This window comes from Marmota flaviventris, chromosome 3 (genome assembly GCF_047511675.1).
Source record: "Marmota flaviventris isolate mMarFla1 chromosome 3, mMarFla1.hap1, whole genome shotgun sequence".
Taxonomy (NCBI): Eukaryota; Metazoa; Chordata; class Mammalia; order Rodentia; family Sciuridae; genus Marmota; species Marmota flaviventris.
The window spans coordinates 168,719,170-168,744,372 of record NC_092500.1 but is presented as its reverse complement, the minus strand read 5'-3'; the positions used below and the strand labels follow the sequence as shown (position 1 = coordinate 168,744,372).

General features: G+C 38.4%; 1 protein-coding gene across 4 annotated transcripts; it reads right to left on the bottom strand.

Moving 5' to 3' along the window:
- Bnip3l (BCL2 interacting protein 3 like) lies at window positions 1-23,886 on the bottom strand. 4 transcript variants are annotated; one of them, XM_027926876.3, is made up of 6 exons: window positions 23,684-23,886; window positions 16,764-16,947; window positions 10,700-10,772; window positions 5,586-5,689; window positions 5,332-5,481; window positions 1-2,801 (listed from the first exon to the last, which is right to left on the bottom strand). In XM_027926876.3, exons 1-6 carry the CDS (start codon window positions 23,781-23,783, stop codon window positions 2,753-2,755), a joined length of 660 nt encoding a protein of 219 aa, XP_027782677.1. In that variant the 5' UTR covers window positions 23,784-23,886; the 3' UTR covers window positions 1-2,752. The 4 variants fall into 4 exon arrangements, with proteins under 4 accessions (XP_027782677.1, XP_071466699.1, XP_071466698.1 ...); XM_071610598.1 differs by lacking the exon at window positions 23,684-23,886 and adding an exon at window positions 23,227-23,279; XM_071610597.1 differs by lacking the exon at window positions 23,684-23,886 and adding an exon at window positions 21,842-21,912.
- Window positions 23,887-25,203: the final 1,317 nt, after the last annotated feature.

Here is a 25,203-nt window from a genome sequence, read left to right as displayed (position 1 = left end):
AAGTTTTGTGAGAGCTTTAATGGCACAAAATGTTTATAGCTACAAGTTATACATGTATTGTAAACTGTATTTAATGATACAAAATGCTAACTAAATAGATGAAGAATGCATATTCACTTTGGCTCAGTTAAGTCCAATAATATCAATAACTGTTTTTTTTTTATAAATTCATCTAGCTGGCTAAGTCTTCAATTTTCTTTTCTTTTTTTTTAGTCTAGTAAATAATTTTACTGCAATCAAGGTAACTTGCTACACTTTTCAATGTGCAAGGTTGTGCAGTTTTGCTCTTGATGTTATTTACAAATATTTTAAGCCAGTTTTCATCAAACATAAGAAAATGAAACCTGCCTTTTCAGCCCCAATTTGTAAACAGGTGTAAAGCTTTTTAAACATTAATCTCAGAATTTCAACTGTTAATCGTTGAATTCTCCTTCCCAATCAGACAGTGTGTTTTCATTCAACAAAAGTCTAGGAGGAACATAAACATTCATCCCACATGTTAAGGGCTATAGATAAATACTGCATGAGCTCCTCGTGTGGTGAGTTCTACTGTGATAAAGTATTCATCATTTTCCATAACTTCAAAAAGGGCAACACTGAACTTATTTTCAATGCTGGGAACAAAAAATCACAAATATACCCAAAATCCAATGGCACTACTGATAAACTGCTACTGAATTTAGAAAGAGGGCAATGTATTGCCTATAAAAAGTTGCTCTTAAAGTACAATTTTCTTCTTCTCTCCCATGCTACCAATTATAATACAAATTGTATTGTTATAGCAGTTTAGTTCTCTTTATCAGCCTTTCCAATTTTATTCAGGCTTTTCAAAAACAAACAAACAAACAATCAAACAACAACAACAAAACAGTGGACCATCAGATATACTTTCTTCCCAAAGAAACTGAAACACAAAGACTTGAAATAAATATGTTAGAAGGCAAATCAAGTGCTACCAGTAAGACAGAAACAAGTTATAATTAAAAAAAGATGTCCAAAATTATTTAGATATCAAATGCTAGAAAGAAAAAAGAAAATAATTCAGGAAACTATTTTGGATATATCACCTTTCTTAAAGATAGCCAGTTATGTTCTCAAAAAAAAGCAGAAAATAATTTTTTGTTGAACCTGTGTTACTTTCCTCTGTAATATATCATTTTTACCAACCTTGATTCAAGAAAGAAGAATTAGTTTCTGCAAACTGGAAAACCTGGTTGTCATAGTGTTTTTATTCAAGTCAACCTGATGCACTTTATAGATTGCTAGCTTTAAATTTTAACAATTTTAACAATTGGTTCTCTAAATATTCAATAGCAATGTCTACATCATAAACAGTAATAGTTTTTATATATAAAACATACAGTAGTATCCTTCAGAGTCATGCTGTATGTTCTGAAATCCAATAAAATCTACTTGAAATAACTGGCAATTCTGATGCTTTCTAACAATTTGGTCCTAAAAGCTTCACATTTTAGAAACAAACGAAAAAGCACGTTGTTGAAGGGATCTGCTGAGTGTTCTGAAACGTCAAGAGTTTAACATAATTGAAAAGACTACTACATGAGAAAATCACCAACGCCCATGGAATCCCAGGGGCCACCTTGGGAAGACGCACAGTAAACACCAGCAAGGGAGGGACCAGAAGGAAACAAATGGCATCTTTCCAGAACTTTGCCAACTGTTCCCACAACCCAAGTCTGCTTTTCAAAGTTGCACAAGTGCTTGGAATAACTCTGAAGCAATTTTCTTCAGAGTTTAAAGGCTTCAGAGTATAAGTGAAGCTTCCTAAAACAAGAAGCCTATGTTAACAACAAAAATGGACTCACTCAAGTCTCTTCTTAGAGGAAAAAAAATGAAGAAAAAAAAAAGTAAAGTCATGAAAAACTCACATGCAGCTACTACACGGAAATTTCAAATACACAAAAAACTCAAAAGCAATTTTGCATGACTAGGCCTGAGACTTCCTTATCAGAAATAAAGATTCCACATCATAGAAAAGACAGCATTACAGCATACTAGTAATAAAATCTGCTGATGTATCTTAGTTTTTACTCTATTTCCTACCTATCATTTACACAGCCCGCCTCCTAAAAACTAAAAGACGCTATTAGGAGGCTTAGAAAAAAAGTGGCTCCAAAGCTGGTTTAAAATAATTTTTTATTGCCCAGGATATTTTTTCTTGTGTCTTGCTTTTTATTGTCATTGTTTTTGGTTTTTTTTTTTTTTTTTATTTGTTTTGTTTTGTTTTTGCTTTCTTTTTAATAACTATAAATTCAAGCTTTGGGAAGCTTGACTGTCTTAGAAAACAAAACAAAAACTAAACAAAGCATTTTATATCATTTGCTAACCTGATTTCATCTCAAGAGAGACAGTAGTTACACTGCCAGAGTAAAATTCCTACCGTGAGTGATGCAGGTCTAATTCTGGTGGCACTAACAGGAGACAACAGCATTGTTGACAAAATTATAATCTGCTGGTGGCATTTGCGGAAAAAAAGCCCTTGCAAATTTCTAAACAACAGTAAATTCTGTTAGGAAATTCTAAAGTGTCTTACAGGCCAAAAAGGGAATAAAGTTAGTAAAATGCCTCAACCGAGTTTGAATAAAATACTGGAATTGAGAGTTACTGGACTGGATATGTAAAAATAGGGGGAAAGGTTGGTCATGCTTACAATGGTCTCAAGTTCAAATAAACTACTGTGACAATACACCACTTCACAGGCCACACACATCTCCAGGGGCTTTTCCTTCCCTCAGTAGGTGCTGGCAGAAGGTGTGCTCAGTCGTTTTCCAATATAGATGCTGAAAGGAAGCAGAGCGATCATGTCTCACTTGTTTCTACATCTCTATACCAGCTTGTCCACAGGTTGATTCCTACTGAAGAACTATAAGCTTTCCAGTTCCTGAAAAAGGCTCCAACAGTATACACACACAGTTCTCAATTCTGACTCCCTGGAGCTACCACTTTCTTTTATTTATTATATATTTCTGTGGTGCTGGGGATGGAACTCAGGGCCTCACATGTGCCATATTAGTGCTCTCCCACTGAGCCACATCCTCAGTCCACTGACTTTTTTAAAAATTTTATTTATTTGAATTTTGGGGGTGTGCAGGGGATAGATCCCAGGAGCACTCTACTCCTCAGCTATATCCCCAGTCCTTTTAGTTTTTTATTTTGAGACTGGATCTCACTAAGTAACTGAGGCTGGCCTGGAACTTTGGATCCCCTTGCCTTAGCCTCCTTGGTACCTGGGATTACAGGCAGGCAAACCAGTCACTAGCCCTGCAGATCTGGTTTTATCTGATTCTGTCTATTCATTAACTCAGGACTGAACAGCCAAAGAGAAGAGGTCCTCTTCTCCTTTGAGATGTTTCTTTCTGGTGGACAAAAAGTTCTATTGCTACTTCAGGTAAAAAAAAAATAAATAAATAAATATATATGAAATTACTTGGGTGCTAGGTTTAGGCAAAAAATTAGAGCTACCAGTGCCTTTAAGATGGCTCTTACTGATTAGAAATAAATAAAAATACCAAGTCAAAAAAAAAAAAAAAAAAAAGGCTCTTACTTACTTACTACAACTCTATAAAGGATTAGGGTCCCAATGTGACTTTTTCCATTCCAAGCAAGTACTTAAGTACTTGACCTCTTAATAACACAAGCAAAGGGAAATTAAGAAAAATAAACAACTACCTCTACCCCCAGTGCAATAAAAGCAACTTAATGTTTTTAAGCCCTTTTCTTAACATTCATTTTGACAATCTATGTCAACAGCTACACTTGAGGCAAGAAAAGTCTGAAGATTTACAAAAGCAAGAAATACTGCAAGGTCAAAAAACCACCTCTTTAGGGCAAATGAACTACTGAGCCCTTATAACTTACTAAAATCTAACCCCTGCCTCAGGGTCCATACCCTCCCTTCCTCCATAAGCACCTCTCTTTCTGATGCTTTTGATCACCCTTACTGCCTCACTCAGGCAGACCAAGCATCAGGAGAGACAAAGGGTATGGAAGGTTACTGGGATCTGCCTCTGTGATGCTGAGCTCCTTATGGGGAAGGTAAGGGATTATCCATCTTTTGAGGATTATACATGAAAAATGACCCACTGGGCATGCTTAAAGAGCATAACACGTCTTTAAAAAATAAAAACAAAACAAAACAAGCCAGGTGTGGTGGCACATGCCTATAATCCTAGTGACCCAGAAGCCAGCCCCAGCAAAAGCAAGGTGCTAAGCAACTCAGTGAGACCCTTTCTCTAAATTAAAATATGAAACAGGGCTAGGGATATGGCTCAGAGTTGACTGCCCCTGAGTTAATCCCTGGTATGTGCCCCCCGCCACAAAAGAATGGCTGGAGATGTAGCTCAGTAGTAAACTGCCCATGGGTTTGATTCTCAATAGCAAAACAAAAACAAAGTCTAAAATTAAAATTTCACTTAGTGGATTAAGATGAATATCTTGGGCTGAGGATGTGGCTCAAGCGGTAGCGTGCTGGCCTGGCATGCGCAGGGCACTGGGTTCGATCCTCAGTACCAAATAAAAATAAAATAAAGATGTTGTGTCCAACGAAAAATAAAAAATAAAAAAATATATTAAAATTTAAAAAAAAGATGAATATCTTATTTCCAAATAAAGGGAAAAACCTATTATTAAAACTGCCTTGGGTTGGGGTTGTGGCTCAGTGGTAGAGCACTTGCCTAACACATGTGAAACACACGTTCAATCTTAAACACCACATAAAAATGAAAAAATAAAGGTATTGTGTTCATCTACAACTAAAAAACAAAAACAACCCCAACTGGCCTACAGGTAGACCAATCAAATCATGTATCAAATTTAATTTACCCATTTTTTTTGGTACTGGGGATCAAACCAAGGGGTACTTTACCATTAAGCCACATCCCCAATCATTTTTATCTTTTTATTTTGAGACAGGGTCTTGCTAAGCTGTCAAGGCCTTGAAACTAAGATCTTCCTGCCTCAGCCTCCCGAGCTGCTGGGATTATAGGTATATGCCAGTTTAATCATTGTTAAGTTTATTTTATTTAAACTAAAATTTACTTTATTAGAACTAAAACATTAAAAGCAAACCAATATGGGGCTGGGGCTATGACTCAGTGGTAGAGCACTTGCCTGGCACATGTGAGCACGACATAAAAATAAACAAAATAAAGGTATTGTGTCCATCTACAACTACAATATTTTAAAAAATAAAAAAAAAAAAAAAAAAGAAAAGCAATACAAACTGTTTTCCCATGCATTTCTTACATCTCAACAAAAAGTATGAGGATGAAATGAATGGAAAAAACTTTAAGAGTTTAATGGTTTACTTACCCTAGCCCCAAAGCCAAAACATGAGAAAGGAAGAGAGATGGAATGAACACCTTCAGAAATTCTGCAGAAAAAATACCACCTTTCTTCATGGCTCCACTTTTCCTCATGCTTAGAGACACAGCGCGCTTGGGGTGTCTGAAGTGGAACTCCCTGAGAGAGGAATCCAGAGATGGAGTCAGAGATGCATTTGCTGGACATACCTCAGGGGTCTCCAGGCCCCCTGCAGAACCCACAGGGAGACGCAAAGAACTTACTTGGGTGGAACATTTTCAGGTCTACTGGACCAGTCGGACACCCAGTCTGCACTTTTCTTCAAAGCCTCAACTTCCTTCTCTCCTTCTACCACTTCCTCTTCTGACTATAAAGAAGAATTCAACTTTCAACAAAGAATTAAAAAAAAAAAAAAAAAAGTACAATTCCTTCTAATACAAAAACAAATCTGTGGACAGAAAATTAAGAACTATACTCAGAAGGTTCTGCCCCATTTTCATATTAGAAAAAGGCTATTTTTCTAAAAAGCTGACAAAATGACCTAAGAGTATTTTCTATCCTAAAATAAACTCAGTGAGATTGACTGTTGGTACAGTGAAATATAAACTATGAACTTCAAAACTATTTGAGGATACAATGATAATTAAAGTTTGGAAAATCTAGATAACTATTCAATCCAGTGCAGATGAACATCCATTACATTATTTTCCTTATTTTTGTATGTATTTAGATTTTCATAGAAAAAAATAAATAAACGCAAACATATCAAAAAAGATATAACAAAAATACAAGTGCTGAAAAGCAAATCAAATGGGAAATACGATAAGGAAATAAATAATGGTCTTAGCACTTAGACGACCACCGTTCTAGAGGCTTTATATTCATCAATTTTCACTTGCATCAACCCTATAAAATATAAGACTGTTAAAACCTACTTTCTAGATGGGGAAACTGAGACACAGCATTTTGTACCCTGCCTAAACTTCCACGGTTAAGAAGTGACAGGGCAAGCATGCAATCCAGGCAAACTTTAACATACCTGCTCTTAAGCAACAGGTTTTACTCTCTGGAAGTAGATAACAATTTTTAGATAAATCACTATCCAAATATTTCCCAAGGTTTTGACACCATGTTAGCAAAAAGTTTTTTGGAATAATCTGTTTTAAACTGAGTCAAGAATTTAACACTTACTCTCTCAAATAAATGAAAAAGAAATTTTTATTGCTAATGACAACCTGAAGTTTCAGGCCAAGATATGCGCCAAGAACAATTAAAGTTTCCAAAAGTTTCCCTTTAACAGAACCCACAGGACTAAGAAATTCCTCAGTACTATTTCTTCAGTTTTAAGGAATGCAACACTATGACCCCAAGCCAAAAGGTCTCAAAGCTACAAAGTGTTCTCATTTTGTTTGCGTAGGATTGTCTCTCTGACCACAGCTTTCATTCTGTTCAGGAGACAGTTGCAAGGCAGAGCCTGGCATGTTCACAGCCTTCAGCTCTGACAGGTCTAGTTTATGGCTGCCCAAGGAAGAGAGCTTGAGACTGGATCTCTGTACAATCCTTTTCCCCAACAAAACCAGAGCAAACCCCTGTGGATTCTTGCTACTCGTCAATACCACTCTTATCTAGTTCTGCTGAACTTGGCAAATCCCAATGAATGACACACAATGTAGCATTTAGAATTGAGCTTTTTCCATTGGGTATTGGAGATTACTCAGAATCATGAGTTGGCTCTTTGGAGTGGCACTGAAATCATCCTAAACCAAAAACAATAAATTGTTACAATTTGCATACAGACTAGCTTGTGTGCACACAACATCTGACTCCTCAACATACTGCAGATAGCTTCTGAAGTTGCCTCCTGTGGCCTCCTATCTCTCTAAAACTGCTCACAGATTTAGCTCTGAATTTTGAATAAGTCAGTATTTTGCACTTTCCAACAGAGGGAACATGCAGTAAGAGCTTATGCTTTTTTTCCTCCCTAACATGGTGGGATTTTTCTCTCAGCTGAGTAAAGCAAAGTTTTCTCTGGAATAGCATCTTAAAAAGCTAAAGAAATTTCTTATTCTAATGTTTACATAAAGAATGGTAAGCTCCCCTCATTTAGCACTGCTCTGAGCTTCCTTTCATTTATCTTAAATTTAATTTTCAGGTTTTAAATTGTTTTCCACTTCTTGGAATGGCCAAAAAATGGTAAAAGTGCACTTGATCTAATTATATGAGATTCATGCTTTTAAATGAATCAATGATCTTCTCTCTGCACTTACATCTATTCAAAGAAGAGTCGGGCGTTTCAGACTGTTCTTGTGTGGGAGCCCCTTATCTTCACAGTTAGATTTTCCTTCTCTGGCCAATCCTGTTCTCTTAGGTCTCTAAAGTGAATATTAAACTATATACTGTGATCCATGAACAGACCAGTTTTACAAGACAGAGAAGGTTATTTCCAGTTTGAATCATCTTCCAATGACACCCAACACTCTTTGATCCTGAAATACAACGCAAAAATGTCTTGAGATCACCTGTGGTCCATTTCCTGATACAAAATGGTTGAAAATGGAGACTTGAGTACTACTATCCTAAAAGTAGTTTTAACTAGCTTTTCCCTAAATGTATGACCTTAGCAGTCCCCATACTCATAACTCATCAGACCTGTTAGTTCATTCGCAAGCCCTATGAGCTCTCCTGTGACCAATTCCATTCAGTGGCTAATTTCAGTAGAAAGAACAGGGATCATGCACAGCTTAGAAAGACCCGTTTTCTTTCCTTTTAAAAAAAAAAAAATTATGTTTTAGTTGTAGTTGGACTCAATATCTTTATTTATTTATTTTTATGTGGTACTGAGGATCGAACCCAGGGCCTTGCACAAGCTACGTGAGCGCTCTACCACTGAGCCACAACCCCAGTCCCAGAAAGACCCTTGCTTTGTTGTCTTAAATAAGTAACTTAATTGGGGCCAAGCTTCATTTTCCCCATTTGTCCAAGGGGATGATATCACCTCTTTCACTAGACTGAGAACATTAAAAGTGAGAAGTATTTTTAAAAATAAATTTAGCAACCTAGCACACACACTCCTGGTAAATGTTAGTGCCTCCTCTCCTTGCTCCTCCTAGAGAAGCTTGAAAATGTCATCTATCCTTCATAGACAGACACACATGAGAATATCCCATGTGATGAAGCATACCTAACAGTCCTTTGTTTACTGTTTTTAAGTGTTTCTTAACCCTAAACTTCCTTCTCATTCATGAAAAAAAGTAATTTTTCCAAATCCCAAAGTAATTAATTTTAAATTGTTTCTTCAATTTAAAAAGAAAAACAATGCAAAAGGCTTTTTCAAAGTTTAAATAAATGATCCCTATTCATATCTACCTTATTAAAAGTCTTACTCAGCAATGTTTTTCTTACAAGAGTTAGGGACTGCTTCTGCCAAAACTTACCCTTGTTTCAACGGGTTGATCTGTCAATGTGGCTTTTCCTTTGCCTGAGGAGAGTCAATGCTCTTTTAGGTACTTGTTTCTGATTAGGGATCCACTGGTAATCTTACTAGAATCTGACACAGTGAACTCCTGAACTTCACAAATTCCTCTGAAATTCTAAAGTGGATGTATTCAGCTCTAGAATTCCATGTCAACTCAATGATCAGATAAGCCCAATGGTATAGCTGTCATTCCATAACCCAGGAAAGTACTGATCGAAGTATTCCATGGGATTATTAAGATAGTAAGGGGGGAAGTATGTATGAGGAGGGGAAGGTGTAAGGTCAAATAAGCTAGAGAAACATTTGGTTTAGTGAAACTGGATTTCTTTAATGCAGGAATTTTCAGAGCTACTACCTAGGGTGACTACTGCTAAGGAGCCGGGCTGTACTATTTTCCACTAATCTGACTTCAGAACTGTTTTATGGAGCTTCCCATTGAGCAAATATTCCTCAGACACATTTTGGAAAACACCAATCTAGATCTTCAGTCTGTATATAGAAGCTGATACTGACTGAAGACTACTTCTTCAGGAAAGGCTATAACACAGATTTAATTTCCCCTCCCTCCCTCCCTCCCTCTCTCTCTCTCTCTCTCTCTCTGATCTTTGCCATACTTCCTGGAATGGGGACATGTACTTTTGTAAACATTAGTTACAGTTTACTGTATGGGGCCAAACTGACATACATTAGCCAGAGAATCAACAATTCTCATCAGATCACCTCATTACACAAAAGCTTTGCCATTTGCTATAAACTTCTCTACAGAATATGGTGCATCATAAAATATATGGTATTCAATCTGTAGAATTTCTAGGTTTCAGAGAATGGCAAAAATAGAGCACAGCCCAAATATGGAGAAACTGTGCAGCTTTTTGAAATGGATTACTGGGCGAATCAAGTAACAGGAAAACTATTTCTATTGCAAACAGGCCAAGGATCATGCATAGTAAGAACACTGCAAAACAAGGGTTTTTAAAAAAATAACTCATGTAAACATTCATTCAATATTTTTCAAGTGCCTAAACACAGGATAAAAAGAAGATGGTTTTTGCCCTCAAGAATCTGTACTCTAGTCATGTGTAGTGGGACACACCTATAATCCCAGCAACTTGAGAGACTGAGGCAGGAGAACCAAAAGTTCAAGACCGGCCTCAGCAACTCAGTGAGATCCTATCTCAAAATAAAAAACAAAACGAGCTAAGGATGTGTCTCAGTGCTAAAGTGCCCCTGGGTTCAATCCCCAGTACCAAAAAAAAAGATAAAAGTTGATCTGACACCTATGTAAGATTAAGGGCAGGCCATGAATGTTCTAAGTCATTAGCAACAATTATACACTCACCATATTTTATGATGCAAACCTCTGTAAGATTTAATTTTTTCCTTTTAATACTATACTTCCAACCATATCAATTTCTAGTGAATTATTTATCTTCTTTAATTCAAGGAGTCTTGCCAAAATTTAGAAGAATGTTTCTCTCTTGCTGCAAATTCACCTTGGAAGTCGCTGCTTTGATTTCAGATACAGGCAAAGTTTTCACACCCGATTCTAACACAGCCTTCATTTGAATTTATTGCAATCTTAAATAAGACATCTCAGTTTTTCTATTTATAAAGTCAAAAAGTAGCCTGGAATATTAGGAATGTTACATCATAGACAAAAAATTTCCAACACTTTTAGGGTGAAAGGGCCCCAAATTCTTAGTTCTAAAGAAGTGCAACAAGAACAAATATTATCCTAAATAACTCCAAAATTGGAAATTGAGTAACTTAAAACAGCTTCAAACTATTGTTAAGATTTCTGAATAGTCTTCTTTCTCAATATACTTCAGCAAAAGACTTAGAGAACCTTCATCATTCCTAACTGCTTACTTTACTATAAATGAGAATAATAAACACACACACCTGAGAGCTATGGTCCCTGCTGGTATGCATCTCCACATCAAACATGATCTGCCCATCTTCTTGAGGTGAAGGGCTAGGAGAGAAAGAACTGAGCTATTAGCTTTACCCCTCTTCTTATCAAATGAATTAGTCTTTACATGAAATTAGAAAATCAAATTACAGCAAGATGACTATACAAAAACAGTTAATCCAAAAGTATATCATAATCCTAAACAAGCAAATTTCATGTGATAGAAAGTGACTAAATAAAATCAAGGGCTCTTACAAATTGTTCCAGACTTCACCAGTGGTGATGAATTCCTTTACAATGCTAAATCTGCAAAGAAAATATTACATAAAGCAAATAATGTCACATTCTCTTGTTTTATTCTTTTTTTTTTTTTTTAATAAAAGCAAAATGATCTTCAAAGTCAGAATCCTAGCTTGCGGTTCTTTCAAAGTTCTTTCATCATTAAATAATTCGCTCCCAGCAGTTCTCCAAGTATGAAGAGTAGTTCTGAAGGACTACTTCATAGGGTCTTCAAGGTTAAGTTTTCTTTCACAATATTATTAGGATTTATTTGCTATTTCCATTATCTCATAAAATTATAGCAGAAAATTCTACCTGATGTGTAATATTATAGCAGACTGGATGTAAAATCAGGTGAGAATCCACCTATTCTCTAATAAGCCAGATATTAAATTTGTGAAATATAAGACAATTGTCACTATTTCTTACTAATTTTTGTTATGATAAAGCTTTTTTTTACTCAAAAAAGTTACTTATGTTCAAATGTAATATATTTATTATTTTTCAATGAATAACTACATATTCTAAATTTTGTCCTAATTTCTTTTTCAGGGGGAGGTGGTGAGAGGATTGGACTTAGGCTCTCAATTGTGCTCTACCACTGAGCTTCACCACCAGCCCCATTTGTAAATTTCTAAAACAGTAAATATCCAAATACACAATCTACATGCAAAAGCTCTTTGGCATCTCTAATAATTCTTAAGAATGTAACAGAAACTGAAAGGTTTAAGAAACGTTATTCTATTTATTTCAAAAACACGTGCTCTGAGATATTTCAGAGTGAACTACATAAACTTATATCTGAACACAAACCGTTATGCTAGTACAAAATATATTCCCAGAACAACAAAATCTACAGATGAATTCTTAGGCAAACACATGATCACAAAGTGTACTTGTTACAATCAATGAATACAATGTGCTAAGTCCATTTCTTAGTTTTATCAATGATCCTGTGTAACTACAATGAGCCACCGGAATTTTCAATAGACACATTGTGTTCCCATCCCATGTAAAATAAAACAGGTCTGAAGGTGTATATCAGTGGTAGAGCACTTCCTAGCATGGGCAAGGCCCTGGATTTGAACCCTAGCACCAAAAAAAAAACAAACAAAAAAACAACACTCAAATAAAATAGAGGTGAAAAATAGACCGTGCTCAAAGGAACAGACATTAACTACTAAAGTCACCAAGGGCATGTGTATAAGGTTACTATATGGAGATGTCAGTGAGAAAGCTTCCAAGAGAAGCCACATATGTGGTCATCAAGACCCTGACCTGACCCATCCTGGCACATGGCACCACTGATAGAGGAAATCTGAAGGAGCCAGGAGGCTTCACACATGTCCCCAGGAGTGATCTCTGAGGAACATCAGTTGACTCCTAAGACTATATAGGAACAAGGTCAGTTTTGACCAGCTTGGTCTTAAACACCTGGCAGAAGAGTATAGCCTGAGCACAGTCCTACATGGACATTTAAAAGGGGGAAAAAATTATTTTTAATATAATTTAAGACGTACATTTGTGTCAGCCCTAACAAAAGTAAAGCTGGAGACTATAAAGGAAGGGTACTCATGAGAGTGCCTAATATTTAACTATCACAAAGACTCTAGAGACACAGGCTGTCCTGCATTCCAGAGACTGGCTGAAATACTAATTGTTTTCATGTTAAGTGTTTATCAAAAAAGTAATGCTTTGCTGTCTTGTTTATTGTTGTCCCAGCATAAACCTTGCCCTATATATACCTTGTCCAGTCACCTGCCAACTCCCACCATGTTCCTCTGGACTGCTATGATACTGAATACCCATAACTGTCCATGCCCCTCCTGACAGAAAACAAGAACTCTGGGTCACTTCCCTCCAACTTCGCCCTCTCTCAGCAGGAAATAACTTGGAGATGTCATCTCCCACTTTTCCATAGAAATGGAAGGTAGAAATTGACAGTGGGGAAATGAAACAGTGTTACCTTCACCTTCTGAAAGTAGCACTCATTGTGCTAAGGCTTACTTAAAAAAAAAAAAAAGATTTTTCCTCTCTTCTCCCCTCTCCCCCTCCCTAACAAGATTGGGGAGACAGCATTATCTTTTCTTCCCCTAGTTAATTGCCTTGGAACACACAAACTACAGATAGGAGAGGCCTGCCGAGGATCTGGAAAGTGAATATTTCCCAAATTAACAAGTGAATCCTAACATGCCATCAGGGGGCTTCCTACCAGAGCACACCTGGGATGTAACCCTTGAAGTTCCTTTAAAACCCCCTTCAAAATGGATGGCATTAGAGCATATTATGCTAAGTGAAGTTAGCCAATCCCAAAAACACAAATGCCAAATGTCTTCTCTGATATAAGGGAGGTGACTCAAAATGGGGTAGGGAGGAAGAGCATGAGAAGATTACCTCTAGATAGGGAAGAGAGATGGGAGGGAAAGGGAGGGAGAAAGGGAATTGCATGGAAGAGGGAAGGAGACCCCCCTTCGTTATACAGAATACAGGTATGACGATGTGAGGGAAAAAAATAAAAATAAGTGGGTCACATTAGATTGGGTAGAGAGAAGTGATGGGAGGGGAAGGGAGGGGAAGCGGGGAATGGAAGGACAGCAGAATAAAATAGATATTATTATTATTGTGGGTATATACGTGACTGCATGACCAATGTAATTCTGCAACCTGTACACTCAGAAAAATGAGAAATTATAACCCATTTGATTCAAATGTATGATATGTCAAGATCATTGTACTGCCATGTGTAACTAAAACAAATAAAAATAATAATAATTATGCAATCACAAAAATAAATAAATAAATAAAAATAAATAAAGCCCCCTTGTCCCTACTGAGAGAGTCATAGACTTTGGGACAGGAGTCCACTGGGTTTCTCTTTTGCTAGCAAAGCCATAAACCTTCTTTTTCCTTTTTCTGAAAAGAAAAATAAGACCACCAGAAATGACTTATTAGGCCAAGGTATCTTAAGACCAGTATAGTCAACATAGGAAATTCTTAAATGATAGGAAAAGGAAAAAGATGGTTCTATGTCAAACAAACATATCACATAAACTTAAAAAACTTTTCTCTTAAATAAGAAATGTCAGCAATAGCACAGGAAACAAACAGAATGAGGTATTCTTGTCCTCAGTTTACTGTATTTGTTCTTATAACAATGTTGGCATCAAGTTAGGGGCCAGCTTTACATATAGCTGGGACCAAATCAAGACAGGCAGAGTGACAAGGCAGGAGTCCTACTGCAGCACCACTCTACCTCTGCACTGCTGCCACAAGCACCAATCTCACTCCCAGAAATACTAGCTCTCCCCTGGTCAACTGTTTGCTACTCCTAACAATTTGGAATACAATAAGGCTTCAACCATGGCTCCTATGGAGAAGCTGGGAGGTTGTAAAATATCCCAAGTCTCTGCCTCACCCCTTACAACTGAATCAGCAGCTCTAAGGATGGGGTTTTGCACTGGTATTTTTAAAAGTGCCCTGATGAATTTAATAAGCAGTTAAGCTTAAAAGTCTCTATAATTGGGTGGAGAAAAAGCAATATATACAAGGGTTATCTTCTAACAACCACTGTTAGGGACAAAAATATATCTTCAGAATAATTTATAAATACAAATCAGCTCTGGGACTAATATTCTACAATCCCAACTCTTTCACCTATAAGAAACATTTCCCAACAACTTCAAACATAAAGAGTTGCATGTCAATTCAAATGACATTAATTTTGAAGTGTTTTTAAACAGCCAAGTGAGTAAGATATTACTGAGCTAAAGTACTAGGCCTCCTTTGTCAGATGACAGTAACCCAGAGCCTGAAGTATGCAAGCTAAGTAATAAGAAAGTGTTCAAAAGCATACGCCGTACCTCTTTTCACATATTTAGAAACCTAAACTTTAAATACAACCTTAGGAAAATGTATTCATATTCCATCATATGTATAACTGCAAACAAAATGAAAGAAGATTACCAGACAAATAAACAGGTGATTTTTCCCTGAACCATGTGAACAACAGATTAATGGAGACAGTGGTATCACTATTCAAGGTTCATGTACTTGAAGATATAGTGAAATAGGCCATATTAAGCAGAAACCTTCACAAATCTAAACAGAAAACTTTAGAACTCCTTCAACAAATTCCATAACACAAATCTTCATTCTGAAAGACAGACTAATGCTATTTACTGGAATCAGTGACAAACTGCTCAGAATGTGCTCTTGTTCTGCTTATGACAAGAGACATCCCTGGCTCTAAGAATCATGGGGACAAGTCAGAGATGATTCAGGGACAAAGCGGGTGCTCAGTGTGCTGCACAGTCAATAAGCCTGCCCACTGTTGCCTTGCTAACATCAGTGGATCATAAGATGTGCAGGAAGGTCTAGCAGATTTAATTCATTTCTCTCTTTTTTGACATGTTTTTCTGATAAACACTAATAGGTGCTATATACATAATTTCTATAAGATATAAAAATGTTAGGAAAAACATCCATAATTCTGTCCTCTGAAGAAAGTCACTGTTTATATTTTTAAGTTTTCCCTTATTCCTCCTCCTGTGCGTGTGCACTTTAGACATGCTTAGTATTAGTTAACTATTAATTAACCAGAAAATTATCCAGTACTCCAGAATGCTAACAGTGTGCTGCCACTGCACTAAGAGGTTTTAAATATCTGAGAGGCTGAGGCAGAAGGATTGCCAAGTTTAAGGCCAGCCTTGGCAACTTAGTGAAATCCTATCTAAAAATAAAAAAAGGGGTGGGGATGTGGCTAAGAGGTAAAGTGCTTCTGGTTTAATGCCTAGTTTAAAAAAAAAAAAAAGAATCTTTACATATCATTTAATACCTAGTCCCTCTGAAAAGGAAAGGAAAAGCTCAGAGAGGTGTCAAATTAATAACTTGATTTCATTCCACTCATACATCTCTCTCAATGCTTACTCTGTCACCACAAGCAATCCTTAATCAGTGGAATTCGCTTCCCCACATAAAACACAGAAAAATTAAATCTGAAGTAAAACTTCTCCTGAGGAACAGAAGGTCTTCAAAATGAACTTTCTTTACAGACAGAGGTTCGTTCTTCCACTGTGCAAATATTGCCAGAACCTGAACTGACTTGCAGATCCTGTGAGTCAAACATTTATGAGTGTCTGCTGCATGCCAGCATCATTACTGACAAGGGTGCAAGGAAGAGCCATGTGGCCCTCCTATGGGGAGACAGACTTCTAAAGAGGCAAGTCAAGCACAATGCAACTTGGGGAAAGGACACAAGGGCAAAGGAAACTGGGAGGAAGTTAGATTTATTTTACAAATTAACATTTATGCTATTGAATTTTAAACTGATAAACATGTAGAAATAAAATAATTGGGGCGCCGGGTGGGGTGGCGCACACCTGTAATCCCAGTGGCTCAGGAGGATGAGGCAGGAGGATAGCGAGTTCAAAGCCAGTCTCAGCAAAAGCAAGGCGCTAAGCAACTCAGTGAGAGCCTGCCTCTAAATAAAACACAAAATAGGTCTGGGGATGTGGCTCAGTGGCCAAGTGCCCCTGAGTCAATCTCCAGTACCAAAAAAAATTAATAAAATGAAAAAAAAATCTAAATAATAAAAATTACTGAATCTGGAGAAAACCAGAGGGCCCTCAAAGGACTGTCAATTAGCTCTTTGATTTAAATACATATGGAGGTATATTTTGTTAATTGAACATTTAAGCAAATAAATTTTTTCTCATGGGAATTAGCCCTGTAACCCACCTGTCTCCTGAATTACATCAAAACATGGATCTCACTTACCTGTCACAGTGAGAACTGCCTCTTGAACTGCTCTGTCCTGATTCATGCTGTGCATCCAAAAGAATCTTTTCCATGTCTCCATTGTGGATGGAAGAGGAAGAAGGTACATGTTCCAGCCCTCCATTCTTCCCATTGCCATTATCATTGCCATTGCTGCTATTCATGGGTAGCTCCACCCAGGAACCTGTTGGACAAGTCAGATAAGTTAACCACAGCAAGACTGAAATCCGTCATGTGCATGGATGCTAATATGGCGAATTCAGATAACAATTCTGACTTGCTTTAAAGTGAATGCAAAAGTATTCTGAAGAAAGTAAACAAAGTGCAATAAAGTCAAAATCTATACTGTTCTGTTCCTGAAGCAGCAAATGCAATTGGTTAATCGCAAATGACCAATTTAGAAGAAGCTGGAAATCTAAAACTAACTTTTTAGAAAACAAGTTTTCTAAAAATAATTTTCTCCCTGCTTACAGTTTGGTCTACACACAATCAACAATTTCCTGAAAAAAAGAAGCTGCTTTTCAAAAAATAAATAGCTACTTCATTACTAGACGGGCTACTTGCCTTTAATATTTTAGTTTCTCTCTCTCTCTCTCTCTCTCTCACACACACACACACACACACACACACACACACACTCTTCTTAGCCTGCCTCAGTTATTTAGTATCTGCATCACAAATTAACTAATAAATATATGACTTAGAAAAGTCATACAGTTCACCAAAATAGGTTTAACAACTAACTACCACAAACAATGATGAAGCTGCTAGAGAAGAAATCTATATTCAAGGAAAAATTTGGGGACTGGCATTGTGGCTGAGTGGTAGCGCGCTCGCCTAGCAAGTGCGAGGCCCTGAGTTCAATTCTCAGCACCATATAAAAACAAATAAAGGTATTGTGTCCAACTACAAGTAAAAAATAAATATTTTTTAAAAAGAAAAGAAAAAATTTTAATGTATGTACAAATTTAGAGCATAAAAATAATGCAGCTGGTTCTTAACAAAATCAGGTGAAAATGACAAAAAATTCTAGGAGGAAAAAAGTTTTAGCTCTAGTCCCTATATTTGTGTCTTCCTTTCCTCTTTTATTCTGTCTCCTTTTTTATGTACTAAACATACCTGGTGAATGTGACTCTTCTCTTTTCTCTCCTGCAAATTCCTACTTTCTAGGGTTTTCATTAAGCCCTGCTGGTTTGGAAGCAGAAGCCACTGCACAGGGCTAGAGAGAGAAGTGGATTTGTGGGGGGTAAATAGTCAAAGAGGGTGGAGCCTTATGAAAAGGGGAGGAGGGACACTTGTAATCTGCATAGGTCCTGAAAAGTTTTTACTAGCCCAATGAGTTTGCAGAACTATTAGTGCTTGAATTTTAATAAGAATCGATAACAGTACCCAATAAACCAACGTTACAACAAAAAGAGAAGAGTGTTTTCATAACTTCCCTTCCTTACAATAAACTTTGTTTTAGAAAATATAACCCAGCAGGTTGGTAGGGCCATTCCTCTGAATTCTCCACAGAAGTGCTGAAGACTCCCAGGGCTAAATGCAGAGTTCCATCAATCAGAATAATCACTAAAACAAGTCAAAACCTAAAATACACTCTAAATGAGGCCATGACTATACCTGATGGAGGGTGAGTTCACTGTCCTCCTTACAAAAGAAAGGAGAGCTCAGGCATACCTGGCTGGCTGGAAGTCTGACCCTACCTCCCACCCTCTGTGTACAACCTTCCTTTCTGCCTTCAGCTTCCTCCCAGAGGTAACACTGCCTAGGACCCACCTCCATGGGCTGCCTGGAGGACTACCATAGTAATATAAGGTGCCTAGTAAACAGAAGCTCATACACATGCTATGGAAAAAGAGTTTGAATCTATAAAGTATGTTCTCAGAACAGTGTTTGCTAAATAAAGTTAGCCTGTCCTTTCCATCAAAGGCAGCCCCAGAAGCAATCACAGTCCCAGATTCATCACCCAGGACAGTGCCATCAAACAAGAGTAACAAACACAAGTTGCAAAGCTGAGAGATAACTGAATATTTGGAGTCCCTTAAAATTTAGAGTTCTGCAAAATATTTTTGGGAAGGAGGGGGAGAGAAAGAGATAAAGAGAGATAGAGACAGACATACACTAGAGATGGAGAAACTGGTATATGCTAAACAAACTTTTTCCTATTCCCATTGCTTCTAGAATTTTCAAACTTCTTTTGAAACCAATAAAAACAGTTCTTGTACAGAAGCCCAATGTGTAAAATAAACAAAAGCCCAGAGCTACCTCCTGCAGAAACAGAACTAAGGACCCAGTAGTTCCAGATGGGTCTCTATGGAAGTCGGTCTTCCCTAAAACACAATTACTCTGTACTTGATGTACATCTGATCAAAGGGAAAAAAGGCAGCAATAGTGCCAAGTTTTCTGGTCCTTACTTTCCGAAGAACTTCCAAACCAATATGTGAATCATATTTTCTGCACTAAAAATACATAAGCCATTATTAATCTAGCATTTGTTTAGGGACCTTGGAGAGACCCAGCTAGAAAAGTTTAGGGAAAGTAATGCATGGTGACCTTAATACTCTGGAGCGCACTCACAGCACTTCTGCTTAAGGCAGACTGTTTTTATGTGGCAAATGTTAGTACAGTGGTTAAAAACAGACCAAGCCAGATCCCCACTTATCACTTAGTGCTTTCACTCCCTGGACAAGTTACTTAACCTCTTTGTGTCTCAGTTTCCTCAGTAAAATAGGGATAATAGCAGTATTTGCCTCACAGAGTAGTTAGGATTATTGAATAAAGTGAATAGAAAGATAAGGATCCCTGTAAGTACTATGTACATGTCACTACAATAATTATATTCTGTTTCTTTTTAAATCATTTCTGATTGCAAAAAAAAAAAATGTGTTCTTGGAAAATATAAACATCAGTATAAAATGAAAGAATTAATGCTTCTCCTCAAAACCTCCTGTTCCTACTCCCAAAGGAAAACATGCAAACTGGTTTTAAAGGGAGACTTCTGAAGTTTTTTGAAATACAGTTGTTGAAAGACTTTTTGTTTTGGCCCTGGGGAGTGAATCCAGGGGTGCCCTACCACGGAGCTACATTCCTAGTCCTTTATATTTTTTGAGACAGGGTCTCAATAAGTTGCAAGGGCTGGCCTCAAACTTATCCTCCTGCCTCAGTCTCACAAGTGGCTGGGATTACAGACGTGTGCTTGTCTTTGTATTTATAAACAAATAGAATTGTACTATATGGACATTTCTGTAAGTAGCGTTTTTCACCTAAAACTTTGGAGATGTCTTCCAATATCAATACTTGTGGACATTCACCGTTCTGACCAATGCATTGCACCTCACCTATTATAAAAATGCACTATATTTTAACCACTATCCAATGGCAATGGGTAACCATTACCCAAATATTTCTTTTTAATATTTATTATTGTAACTGGGGCTTCAATAGACATTTTGGAGGGTAATTTGGCAATATGTATTAAGAGCCTTAAAAAGGTAGATTTCCTTAACTCAGTAACTCTCTTTCAGAAACATTATATACAGAAATATACAGGGCTACAGAAAAAGTTATGTACACATTAAGAGCCTACATGTTAGCTCTATCTTTTGAGTAACAGAGAAAAAAGCAAATCCATCTTTCTCAATAAATATACTATACACACACACACACACACACACACACACGCTTTTTCCCCATCACCTAATTCACTCCATTTCCAGCCTAAGAATTTCCTAATGTTCTAACTTTACCAGTCCTTCACAAAGTCCCCTTTCACTTGGAAAGGAAGCAGGGCAAGATGTGAGCATTGTGCTGTCCAAGTAATACAAGTAGAAAACAAATTCAGAGTGAATTATCTTCCGAATACGCAAGCTTTAAAATAAGAACTAGATGTTTTCTCTGTTATTTTAAAAAACTATTTACAAGCTGTTCCTTTATGCCAGTTTGTACATAGACACAATGACATTTTCTAGTTTTTTTTAAGTTTTTTTTAGTTTTTAGTTTTTAGTTTTTTCTAAGTCTTTGGGAACAGCTCAGAGAGATCATGAAGGCTGATCCAATAACTGTGATGACATTCACTCCTATGATTTCATAATCACCAGTTGAATCCTCTTGAGGGTTGGGGAGGTAAAGAAGGAAGAGTATTTCTCCTCATTTCCCCCCAGCTTTTCGAGGCTGTGTATAACTGGTACCTTCAACAGGGACAATATATTTATCTTCTTTCCTCAAAGACTTTGTTTCAGGAATCTGATGCTAGAATCCAGAACAGGCCTTCAACAGTCACTGGCATTCTTCTAAAAAATATGTTGACTTTTTTGCACAAATAGGTGCTTACACACCAGTGACTTATTTATTCAAAACACTATTACAAGGCAGTGGTATGTCATATGCCACAGTCTTAAGAGCCCTCCTGCCATACCTGGGGGAGCAAGAACATTGTAGTTGAAGAGATTTAAAAAGAAAGAAAAGGCTGTTTACACTCCTATGTTAATTTTCCTTATAGGCCATGTTGAATCTTATGATATAAAAGTCTTATTCAAATATTCTTAAGGAATTTGGTAGCTTTCTTAAGAATAGAACAAACAACTGAAAATGACCTTTCAACTTTAGAAATAGTCTGGATATTTGCCCTCTAATTTGAAATAAAAGCAAACAGTCCCCCTAGAGTGGCCAAAAAGAAAAAAGAAAAAAAAATCAGAGAAAGGTTTCACTATTTCAAATATTTCAATAATTTGCTATTCAAACTCTGCTTTGACCCCTGAACTAAAGATAAAATCCCAAACCAGAGATAATCTATGGAGTTTCATCTTCTGTTTTTCAGTTGTGCAACTTTACCCAGCAAAGTACTAGAACTTATCAGCAATTCAGATAGTATTAGATGCCTGAACAAGTTGTTTTGCCCAGTGACTAAAAATCCCTTTAAGGAATCAATAAGGTTTCTTGTTTTGTTCAGTCCAGTGTTGTATAATGAGCTTAAAAAGCAAACAAAGAGGCAAGACAAGACAGTAATTAAATAAGGCATTATCAAAAAGCTGTTTAGAAACTTTTGAAAGTTCAGCCTATCCCAAATAAAACATTTTTACCTAGCAAATTTCCCAAAGCAACATCTGGCAGATATCACATGCAGGCTGTGTCCTTCCACTTCTGTAAGGAACTAACAAAAACGTAGCAGGAACTGATTGGCCAAAGATATCAAGCACCTCACAGGTCTGCCAGACACCAAAACAAACATATATACAATTCACTACCACCACCCCTTTTTGGTTAAATGGTCAAAGGAAAGTTAAAAGCCCTTTGCTTTCTGTGAAATCATGAATATGTACTGACCAAATTCCTAACTCACAAGAAAACACTGAGCAAAATTAAGAAATAAAATACTAAAAGAAATAAAACAGGTTGGCCACTCTGTACATGAGGCAGAATGATAGGCTGAAAGAATAAACTACACACTCAGGCCTATTTAAGAGATGTGTCCTGGAAAGAGCACCAGATTGGATCAAAGTGGGAACAGGGCTCCCAGCTGTGGACTTGGGAAAGACCTTTCTATCTTTACTAGTAAATAACAGGGGACATTTATCTGAAGTCTCTTCTCATTCTAAAATACACCTAAGAAAAGTATGCTAAAAATGGGTAAAGTCCCACATTAATACGTAATACAAGTAACATTTAAAGATACACAAATCGACTCTTATTTACTGTGCTGTGTCAAACAGTATGAATATCTTATTCTAAAACACAGATACTTAAGCTTTTTTTGAAAAGTCAACATTTAGGGAATAATTTCATCAAAGGAGGGAGCAGCAGAAATAAATAATGAAAGCATCTTAAAATATCCCAATTCTGCCGCCACCCTGTGAGAACAGGAACTCTCTTCCCTAAAATGGTTAGGTCATGTTGAAGCACCTTCCTCTTATGAAAACGACTGCCTGCATGACCTTTAAGCACCCAAGTGCTTTCTGAACAATTCCGCCTGGCCCTATGCTACCTCTTTCATAAGAGAGGAATTACAGAAAGGGTGGGCAAGCCCTTCCAAGAGTAGGCGCTCTCACGACAACCAGGAACACTGTTAGGACAAGACGTCTGAGCGCCAGAATGTTAGGGAAAACAACTGTAGTCGGTGGACACTCCATCCTGCCCACGAAAATTCCGTTTCTGAAAATCCACTGTCCAGACTCCGTGATGGGTGCAACCTTGGGTGGTCACAAGGATGTTCTTAAAGAGGTTGCTGAGTACACAACCCACCGTTTGAAACAAGAATAAAATCACTTAGGCAACTTGGGGGAAAGCTCAAAAAGGAAAAAAGAAAAAGCAGGAGCAGAGCCTCCTCAGCGCCACACGTGACTCCAGTAACCACTGAATTACCAAATGGTTTTCCTGACCCGCGTGTGGCAACAAAGGGACGCCGCCCGCGGGCTCAGGTCGCGGCCCCGAGCGCCGCCGCGCGGGAGGGCCGACCGGCCCCGCACACCTGCTCGGCTGCACGTCCCGGCCGCCCGCGCTCCGCCCGCCAGCCGCGTCCATCCCCCGGCGTCCCCGCTGCACGTCCCCAGCCCGGCCCACGTCCCCCAGAGGCCCGCTCCGCCCCCACGGTCCGCCCCCTCCCCGCCCCGCAAGCTCCACTTCAGGGACGGCACTCGGGGTCTAGGCGACCCCTGTCAGCTCGCCCCGCGACTGTGGCCTCCAAGCAGCCCCAGCCCAAGACCACGGGAGGGAGACCCACAGGCCGGGAGGGAGACCCACAGGCCGAGAGGAAGACCCGAGCGCCTCCTCCTGACAGGAGACGGAAGCTGTCAGTCACCCGAACATCCAAAACCTAGACCAATGGGAGGCCTTCTCCTCCCGCCCCCCGCGCGGAGCTGGCAGCCGCGGCCGGAGCAGCTCCTCCTCCCCCATCCCTCCACCGAGTCCGTCGGCCCTGCACTCACTGTTGAGGCCGGCTGGCGGAGGCAACGCCTGTTCCCCTTCCTCGCAGTTGTTGTTGTTGTTGTGCAGGGGCGGCGGTGGCTCAACCAAATGAGACGACATTGTCGGGCGGCTGGAAGAGCTGCGGCCACAGCTAAGAGCGTCTCCGGTTCTCGGGCGGCAACACAACAAGCCGAGTCCCCCGCCCCCTTTTCTGCGCCTGCGCAGTCCCGCCCCTCCTCTGACGTCAAGGCCCGCCCCGGGCACGTGATGACAACACAACAAGCGGCGGCGCGGGGCGGGGCGGGGCGGAGCGGGGTTGTTCCCGTGCTGGTCCGGGACGTGCAGACGCGAAGTCATGCTGACGCGCGAGCCTGGAACGAATTCTTGCGTGTAATTTGAGCTGACCGGATGCAATGAATTATGCAGATGGCACTGGGCTAGAGGATACGGAGAACTGTGGAATGAGGAAGTGCGAGGTGCTAAGGTGCTAGCGCCCAAATCTCCCACAGGAACTGGATCTCCACGTTTTAGCCAATCCTTGTGCATTTAGTTTTTAAATATCTGTTAAGAACTCACTTCTGTAGGGGTATCGTGATACAAAGCAAAAATTCCCAGTTGCTCCCTGCCCTAAACCTAAAATATACCTGGTGAGACAAAAAACCGTGGAATCCAAGGTTTCCTAAAACTTGCTAATTGAAAAGAGAAAGGGAAATTCAGAAAAATAGAAAAGAGAAGAAAATAATTACTCAAATCTTATCAACCACCTAACCTATTTCTGGGACATGACTTGGGAAGCTGTGCGTGGGTGAATCTCAACTGTGTTCCTAAACACTCCTACATCAGATCTCTGTCTTTGTACGATTTCCTTGATCTGATTTGTGTGTGGCAATGTATTTCTCCCAGTCTGTTACTTCTTGTAACTTTGTTTCACAGTGCAGACCTATAAAGTTGTAGTGTAACTAAATCTGTCAAGTATACAGGATTTGGGAAGAAGCTCACCCAGGATTATGAATCTATTCTCCCATAACTTTTATCTAATGCTCAATTTTATGTTGAGACCCTAATTCACCTGAAATTTACTTTTCATATGTTGTAAATTATTTAACGTCAAGTTTTCCTCAGTTTTTAGTCAATTGACCCAAAGATTTCATTAATTTTTAAGGCATTTTTTCTTCCACTGATTTGAAATTAGCTTTCTAAGGTTCTAAATGCTCACAAAAGGAGGGTCTAATTCTACCATCTAAAGTTACTAGGTAACTGCTAGAGAAAGTTTCTCTTGTCTTTTAAAAAGTTTTCCTGGCTATTTATTCTTCAGATGAATTTAAAAATAGGCCTGCCCCAAATTTGACCTTGTGTTGGTAATTATTATTTTTATGTTTTTATATTTTTTGGTACTGGGGATGGAACCCAGAGTCTTCTGCATGCTAGGCAGGTGCTCTCTCTACCGCTGAGCCACACTTTCAACCCCTTCAGCATTATTTGAACAAGGTGATATATTAAACTATTCTTTTTAATATATTTGAAAATTCAATACTAAAAA

Excerpts from the sequence above, each read along its gene's own strand:
- Bnip3l (XM_027926876.3), bottom strand. The coding sequence starts at position 23,783 with ATGTCGTCTCATTTGGTTGAGCCACCGCCGCCCCTGCACAACAACAAC. Across the intron at positions 5,482-5,585 it reads CCTGAAAATGTTCCACCCAA|GGAGTTCCACTTCAGACACC; the intron begins GTAAGTTCTTTG and ends TTCCTCTCTCAG. Across the intron at positions 2,802-5,331 it reads GTTTTGGCTTTGGGGCTAGG|CATCTATATTGGAAAACGAC; the intron begins GTAAGTAAACCA and ends GCTTCCTTTCAG.